Consider the following 9107-nt stretch of genomic DNA (forward strand, 5'->3'; position numbering starts at 1 on the left):
GCTTGTAGAAGCCATTAGCATGACCTCAGACATCAAACCATTAGCATTTATTTATTTTATACTGAGTATTGAACCTAAATATGATCATCGTCATTACCTGTTGCAGCTTACGGTTGCGAATCTTAGGTTTCTGGCATGTAAAGTGGTCAAAGAGTGCAGAATCTGTGAAGGTGCTGAGGCTGACCCCTTGCACCTCCACTGGCCCGGCACACACCGGCACTTTGCCGTCAAAGTTGAGGGTCCTGCGTCTCTGCAGGATCCACAACAGACGGCAGTCACACATCAGGGGGTTCCCATCCACTCTGAGGGTCTCCAGACTGTTGACAGAGTGGAAGGAGCCCTCTTCCAGAGTCTGAAGGTCGTTGGAAGAGAAGTTGAGGACTCGAATCTGTCGGAGGCCTCCAAGGGCATGGGGCTCTACCGTCATCAACCCTGTGCTTACCATGATGAGCTCCTTAAGCCTCAGCAGGTCCTTGAAAGCCCAGGGCTCTAGTGTTGTGATGGGATTGTAGGACAAGTTGAGGTGCGTGAGGTGCACCAGGTTCTTGAAGGAGGCAGAGGGGACAGAGGTGATGTTGGTGTTGGTGATGGAGAGCCAGTGGAGGTCCAAGCCCTGGAAACTAAGAGGGGAGATGTACTCTAGGTACGGCCAATGATCGATGTCCAGACCCCGCAGATTTGAGAGTTTGCGGAAGTTCTGGTCCTCCAGGGCAGTGATGCTGAGGTGACGGAGGCGAAGAGTGACCAAGCTGCGGAGATAGGACAGTGTTTGGCCAGCGATGGATGTCAGGTTGCAGCGCTCTATTGTGAGATCCTCCAGCCCCAGCAGCCCTGAGAATGCCTGAAAAATACAGCACAGAGGGAAGCTAATGTGAATGTGCAAGTTTTTTTTAATAAATTAAATGTTATTCCATCCAGTTTTTCATTAGTAAAATAGTCACGTACTGACAAGATACTGGAGAGCTTACCTTGTGGGATATGTAAACCAGGTCGTTGTCTCCCACCTCCAGATGTTTCAGACTCCTCAGATCCTGGAAGGTGTAGTCCAATAAAATCACCATCTTGTTCTCACTCAGGTCCAGGCTGGTCAGATTGCCCAGTTTGGCGAAGGCCCCCATGGGCACTAACTTCAGCTGGTTTCCCCTTAACTTCAGCACTTTAAGACTCTGGAGTGTGGCAAAGGCATTTGGCTCTAATGTGGCGATGAGGTTCTCACTAAAGTCCACTTCCTCTAGCCGTGGGTAGGGTGCCAGGTCACCTGCTTGCACCCAGCGGAGCCGGTTCTTGCTGAGGTCCAGGAGCTGTGTCTCTGTGGGAATGCCCTCTGGGATGTTGGTGAGCCGTCGCCGCTGACACGACACCGACCTCAGCTGAGCCGAGCACTCGCACCGTGGCGGACAGGCCTGGCTACTTCCTGGTAGCATCAAAGTCATCATGCCAACCAGAGAAGCAGCCAGGACCCATCGCCACACCCTCGGCCATGGCACTAAGGCACGCCCACCAGGGCCAGGAGAGCCAATCATGGCCCTGGTCCTCTGACTCCTCGCCTGTCACAGGCAGGGTCAGTACACCATACACCTGCAGGGAAGACAGAGACACAGTGGAAACAGAGCAGAGAAATAGAAAGCTGTGAGTAAAGACATGAAGAGGATGTGCGAAAGAAAGATGGTGCCTATTATCCATCTTCTCCCAGGCTCATAAAAATTACATCTACATGGCTGTAAATTATCTATGCGTCCTGCAGTTTAAGTAATATTGTACTGAAAGCTGTGGAGATTTGAGACATATCATGACACACCAATAAAATACAACTGACAAGACCCCATTGCTGGAACACTGATCTGTTTAAGATATTTAAGATAATTTGTCTTTTCACTAATTCATCTATGGTTTCAGTTGGAGAACTGGGACACCGGGAGCTTCTTGCTTCAGCTGAATTCATGCATGTTGCATATCCTCTGCTCTCCTTGCAGCGCTGAGACTGCCTGCTCCATTTTGACAAACACAATGAATTTATTATCACGACGCATAAACACAGACTGAGCTCCTCAACAATCACAATATGCCCAGAAGCCGTGCACGCCGTGCCCATGAAGTGCGAGGAGAAATAGGTGATTGAATCACTGTGTGCTCAAGTCATATTATGTGTTTGATCAGGTATGTGCTGATGCGTGTGTGCGTAGGATGTGGCATTTTGCTGGGTATGAATTAAAAATCGTTTTGGTCCTCCTTGCACGAAGATGAGATGAATCACTTGTGTTTAACATTCCTTCAGGCAACCTGTCATCTCTCCCACACACTGTTTTCAACTCAGAGACAGTCAAAGAGCACCTGGCATTAGATCTGGAACACAACTCGGTGTCCATCCAGTTAGCAGGAAATGGTAGGAATACTTTTATACTCCAGGAGAATGCTGCTTAATCAGAAAGAGTGGAAATAAGAAGTTGGTTTTTTTTGCTTTCAGACACAAACCGCTCACCAGAAACCCCAGTTAAACTCTTGTCTATTTGCTTGGATGTTTGTTTTTCAGAAGAAGTGGAAATGAGAGAGAATATATCATCATCACCAGGGACTATCATGTTCAAATGCACTCTGATGCTGGCAGTTGAAGCAGGAAGAGCCAAGCAGATTAATAATATATGGGTTGGTTTGTGCTTAATGGGCAGTGTTCAGAGGGCGAGTCACATAGTTAAAAGAGCCAAAAGTCACCAGTTTTCCCTCGTTGCTTTGGGTCTCACCTCAAGTCTCCTTCTAGCAAGTTGGATTTAGAAAACAGCCTCTTGAATGCCTAATCATATCTGACTGTTTCAATGCGTTCACATCAATGGGATCAAACAGGATGAAATGGGATTTAAGCTAAATTTAAATGATGGCAGACATAAATTCTTTGCACACATTTTCACACATGACAACACACAAACTGCAGTAAACCCTCCAGAGATTGTGTCTCATCTACTAAGCCTCAGGGTGGATAAGTTCCACAATTTTCGACAGGCCTGGAAAACACTGTTTACAGATCCTGTATCTGAAGGATCTGGTTGAAATCTGGCACAATTTTTCCTTCCGCTGGGAGACAAAGCACAGGCACAGAGAGGCTGCTGTGCAGACTGCTGCACAAACTGACCCATTTCTCTGCAACAACTCAGCCTCGCACTGTCAACCAGCAACAACTCACCATGACCACAACAACAGAGAAGCAAACCTCAGTGTCTCTGTGGAATAGAGCCCAGGAGAGGAACAGAGAGATCTGAAAAACAAACATGAGTATACAGATGTTCTGAAATAACGAGCTATTCATAAGACGAAATCAAACAAAATTTGTGTCCGGGTGCCTGCACCATCTGGATAATTTTTTCTGGCGGTGACGTGATGATGTTGGTCAGTCGGTCTGTCTGTCTGCTGGTCCACCGCTTTGGTCCAGACTGAAATATCTTCACAGCTATTTCAGGGATTGCCATGAAATTATGTACAGACATTCATGGCTCCCTGAGGATGAATTCGAATGGCTTTAGTAATTCTCAGATTTTTTCTCTAGTGCCACAATCAGGTTGACATTTGTGATTTAGAATTTAATATCCCAGCAACTATTGGACGGTTTGCCAAGATATATTTGGGGTCCCTTGAAGGCAAACAGATTTGTCTTCCAATGCCATCCAGAGGTCAAACTTTTCACTTATACAGTAAAATACCTCAACATCTACTCAGTGGATTAACACCAAATTTTGTGTCCAGAAGATAAATCCTCACAAGTTTGATGATAACCTGATTTGCTTTCATCTAGCACCCTCTTCAGGTCAAACTTTCTCTTTATCGGTGCATTGGTTTATGACCAAACGCAAAAAAAATGATGTTCCAACTAGCCTCAATTGTAGTTTGTGTTAATTGCTTATTTGTAAATGTTAGTGTGCTAAGATGATAAAATTAGATGATAAGGACATAACTGCTGAACAACAGCATGCCAGCATTCTCACTGTGAGCTTGTTAACATGCTGACATTAGCATTTAGCTCAAAGTGCTGCTGTGCTTAGGCTGCTAGCATGGCTATAAAATCTTGGACTTCTTTTTAGTGTATGTAGTGTCTTTGTGTGTGTGTGTTTGAGTGTCAATGCACATCTGCCCAGCTCTTAGGCAGCGTGATGGATGCAGCCTGTCTCCACAACCCCCTGAGAGTCATCCTATGGGTCAGTGGCAGAGTCACAGCATGAATCAGTGAGCTGACATCGTTGAGGCAGACAAGGTCCTCACTGTTTGACTCAAGGACAGGCGGGGATCCTTAAAACACACACACACATGCACACACTTCATCAAACACAGAGACCCAGAGGAATCTGGGCATCATTCAGTAACCAGGCGAATAAATATACACCTTTACTTTCACTCCCATGCCAAATATCGAGGATGGGTTTTTCCAATATAGTTGCAGGTGGTAGTTTCATCAGCGGCATGTGTTTTTTGTGGATCTAACAGCTCCCAGATTAAAGAGCGCAGGGTTAGACTTGCAGCATGTTCCTACACCTGGACAGCCGACACACACAAAATCACAGCAGGAGTCCCCAAATCCATAAATTAACATCGGCCAGATGTTAAGGCGACAGCAGTGGCAAAGCCTACAACTATCCAGACATAGAGGAAGGCAGAGTCTGCTACAGGCCAGCTGTCCTCAGAGAAAATGTAAAAAGAATGGGAGGAAAATCAGTCCAGAAGCTAAAAATAACAAAATTTTAGAAAGCTGACACTAATGAACAGATGTTGGGGAACAACATCCCTGCCCAGCTACATATTCATCATCCAGCACTGATGACCACGGCCAGATGTCTCAAACACCCGTTGTTTCTGATTCATATGGTCCGGTTAGTCTGATTAAAAACAATGCTGCCAAGAAAAGATGCTTCCCAAATAACTGTGGAGAAAAATAAGGTTGCGGACATTGTCTGGTGTGTATTTGTGTGTTTGTGAGGCAGTGTGTCTGACTGTAAATAGGTCATCCATGCTGACTGGTAGCCTTTATAAGCCTTTATATTTGGCCAGCAGAGCGTGGATCTCCTCAACCCTAGTATCCTGCCTTCCTAAGCTTTGTCTGGCTTTCTCTCTCTCTCTCTCTCTCTCTCTCTCTCTCTCTCTCTCGCTCTCTCTCTCTCTCTCTCCCCCTTTCTCACTCACACACACTCACATATACAAACACACACACTCATACACATTCTCAATAAAAACCTCTCAAAGAGACACAATTTAGCATCAGGGATGTAGGAGCAGTCGAGCTGTCAGCAGGTTATTAGAGAAAGCTTTTACATTTTATTGTTGTAAACAAACTGAGGTGCAAATTTGACGTTTTTGCTTCCAGAGGAAAGCTGACAGTTTGGACTTTCCATTGCTAAGAAGCTATAAGTCCAGTATTAAATCTGTGCTTAGTCACTCCCTTTTAAGCCCAAGTCAAGTGTGGAATACAACTTAGCAGCTCTTTGGTACAGCTGCATTGAAAGGGGGGGTGGCAATGGGAATGTGAAGAGGAGCAGCCAGCTGTAGTAAATTACTTCAAATCCCAAGAAATGTCTTTTATGACTTTCTTAAAGTCTGTACATTTTAAGTTAGGCCATATTAATCTATGACAAATTTCAAGCAAATATTGTAGGTCTGAAAAGTCAAATCAAGTTTTTTTTTGTGTCCCTTCTAATCTTAGTTTAAGTCTCAAGGATTCACAATTTCCTCGTCATCTAGTAGGTGAAAAATCAAAACCAATAATGATAATGACAAAAATGATAATGGGGAAAAACACGGCAGAAGCCCTGGGAACAGCTCCACGGAGCAGGATCCCCACAGCGATGATGTGTAGGACGCCTGGAGGGGGAACACAAAGATCATTTAAGAATTAAAAAAACTGTAAAAGAACGAATAAAAAGAATATGAATACTTTCACAAACTTTTGGTCACTTGCATGCATCATGAACATTGTTGCAGCAATACCAAGTGACAAACAACTATGATATGACCATAAACCACAGACTCACAAAGTAAACATAATATTTCTTAATAACATGCTGCCTTTAGGGACATTTCAGGTGTAATATCTACGCATTTTCATGTCTCATTTGATTTGATTTAATTTTGGTTAAGGTTAGGGTTATGGGTTAGTCAGCAGAGAAGTGAAGTGGTGCGAAATGACACGCGAAACGCAAAAAACACGCAGTGATAACACGCAAAATGGCTTAAGGAAACTGCTGTGTTGTTCATACGCCACTTGGTGAGACCATTCTGCGAGCTGACATCAGTTCAGTGAGCTGCAGTGTGCTATGTGAAGGACACTGCAGTTGTTCTGAGTTTGCAAAGAGATATGATACTCATGACGGTGCTTGGTGCCATGCAATCCTACTGTAGCTTCACCCTCTTCCTCCTCTAAGAACTCTGAGTCAGTGAGGCAATGAGTGTGAACTGATTTAGACTGACATGCTGCCTGGTCTGACCTTTAGCTGATTGGAGACAAAAACACAAACCTTTGACTTGACTGCTGCAGTATAGTTTCATTAGACAGCACATTGCAGTATATGGCATTTAAATAATTAATGATTCAAAAATGTAAACTCATAGTTAAAAAAAAAAAAACAACAGCACCAATTTCGACAAGTTATTTGGTCTCACATTCAGCCTTCAAAACCTACATTCTGACTTTGGGTTGAAATCATTTCACTTGTTCCCAGTGTTCCCTCTTTCAGGTGTATTGGAAAGATTCTTACATTATTCAAAGAAAATATGATTACAGAACTACATACATGACAAGATCAATTTATATGAGATCTGTTGGAGTTCTAAACTTTATACCCACCAAGGCCTGTATTTAACAATCTACCAAAAGTGATGCGATAACTGTGCGAAGTGAATGTGAAAACAGTGTGACACTATGAACATGGTTGCTCGTGGTGATGAACCTACAGAGAATTATCACCTAAATCTGCAGAGTTCTTCGGCTTTATGGAGCTTCAGTGGCCCGGCCTGCTGCTTCCCTTTTTTGGTTCACTCTCACTGCTCATTACTGTCTACTTCGCTGCTAAACACCAAACAGCAGAGAAACACAGTGACAATCTGGTGAACATAGTGGACCGTTTAGCAGCTAATGACACAGATATATCCCTCAGGAGTTGGTAGCGACCGAAAAAAGAGCTAAAAGAAGAGTAATTATTGGACTTACATTCATCAAGTGGCCAAAAACATGTCTCCAAATGAGTGATGTTGTTGCTTTGTAACTGCTGGACATGGAAATAGGCAACTGTTTGCTAACAAGTTTGACATATTAACTAGAATAAAGCTCTTTTGTATCCAGTCATTTTCCATGGATCTTCATTGTCTGCACTTGAAAGTGTGGAACTAAATTTCCCATTGCTTAATTCCTATTTATCAATCCATATTTATATATTATGCTTATATACTTTTGCAGAATAATCCTCACTGCATAAAATATAGTCATTCTTTAGAAGAATATACAGGTGGGGGCAGATGAAAGGTACATCCTTGTGTATATGTGACTGCGATGTGACAGATGTGATCACTTGAAAGCTGCTCTTACCCAGCAACTTCACACCCCCTGAAAATCATGTTCTCACCTTGCTGCACTGATGTAAAAGTGTACTCCAGGACACTGTGATATCAGCCTGGTATCTGGTGCTAAGTTACTCTTTAAATGTTTCCCTGAAATGCTGCCGTAAGTTGATTGATAAATTTACTAGAAAGTGGCTCTTTAAAACACTGTAACTGTAATTCTCATAGGGCTGATAAATATGGGCCCATGTCACACACACACACATGCACACACACACAATAGACAAGCTGTTGAGCTGAGGATGTAAGGTACCATATCCACACTGTCAGTCTCAATCCTCTCATATACTCCTGACAACATGAGTCCTCAGCACAGCAAGAGGCTTACAGCACACACACACACACACACACACACACACACACACACACACACACACACACACACACACACACACACACACACACACACACACACATGCACGCACACACCTAACCAAATACACACACATGCTTCATCATCCTTTGGGGAAGTATCACTTCTCTGTTGATGACTGTCTCCTCATACAGGGGATGATGTTTCACCAAACGAGAGACGCTTTCTGACTCATGCAGCATCCTACTGTACTGTCTCCTCTCTAACAGGGTGATCCCCAAAATACTTCACAGATCTCTGTGACTTCTCTGAGCTGATGTGTGTCTGCATCTTTCCTGAGAAGCACAGCAGAGTGAGACGCTACCAGTACTGAGAGTTAGTTAGTAAAAAGTGGCACGAGCTGAGGCAGCCAAGCTCCAGCCTCAGTTCTCTGCCGGCATCAAAGTCAGCCAGAATCACACTGAAAATGAACATCATGCACAGCCACAGAGGAGCAACAACACAACAAACAAAAGCTAAAACAAGCTAAGATAAAACCTCACGAAACAAACCATAAAAAAAATAAAAATACATGTGCTGCTTGTTCATTAGCGAGGGAAAGAACCTCTCCCGGTTCTCAGACAACTTCTCCAACAAACGTCACGCCCCCAAAAACTTTCATCATGCTAAAAATAATTTTAATGTTGGAACGACTGTTTGTTGAATAATGTCCCAACACACACACACACACACACACACACACACACACACACACACACACACACACACACACACACACACACACACACACACACACACACACACACACACACAGATACTATAAATGTCCCTGAATTCAGACAGGAGCTGTCTGGGCTGGTGTGTGGGCAGGAAGTAGACAACGTTAAGTGGATTAGAAGGGAGACGAGCCCAAAAGGTCGTTTCATCCGTGCGTGTCTGTGCGCGTGCGTGTGTGTCATGTTTTCACTTTGAACTTTACCAACACTGAGACCTCAGCGAGGGGCGCCGGGCACAGCAGGGAGTCTGACTGGCAAATCCCATGACACTGATAGCTTTAGTCTGTATCAGTTTCACTCAGTGCAGCAGAAGTTACTGAAAGTGATTAGTCACAAGCAGCTAATCCATAAAACATGCTGGCAATTTACTGAACTATATATAGTTTATCTGTCCTGTTCTACACTCAGTTACCTACACTCAGTTACTAAGG

The 9107-nt window shown here is 43.9% G+C and overlaps 1 protein-coding gene across 1 annotated transcript in view; it reads right to left on the bottom strand.

The window, feature by feature from the left end:
• Nucleotides 1-9107, bottom strand: part of LOC121193189 (leucine-rich repeat and immunoglobulin-like domain-containing nogo receptor-interacting protein 3) — a 29596-nt gene that overhangs the window by 1314 nt on the left and 19175 nt on the right. The window contains exons 2-3 of the mRNA XM_041055386.1: nucleotides 969-1578; nucleotides 98-841 (exon numbers count right to left, since the gene is read on the bottom strand). Coding sequence (XP_040911320.1) covers nucleotides 98-841; nucleotides 969-1523 — 1299 coding nt within the window. The 5' untranslated portion in view covers nucleotides 1524-1578. The remainder of the gene's footprint in view (nucleotides 1-97; nucleotides 842-968; nucleotides 1579-9107) is intronic.

This window comes from Toxotes jaculatrix, chromosome 14 (assembly GCF_017976425.1).
Source record: "Toxotes jaculatrix isolate fToxJac2 chromosome 14, fToxJac2.pri, whole genome shotgun sequence".
Lineage (NCBI taxonomy): Eukaryota > Metazoa > Chordata > Actinopteri > Toxotidae > Toxotes > Toxotes jaculatrix.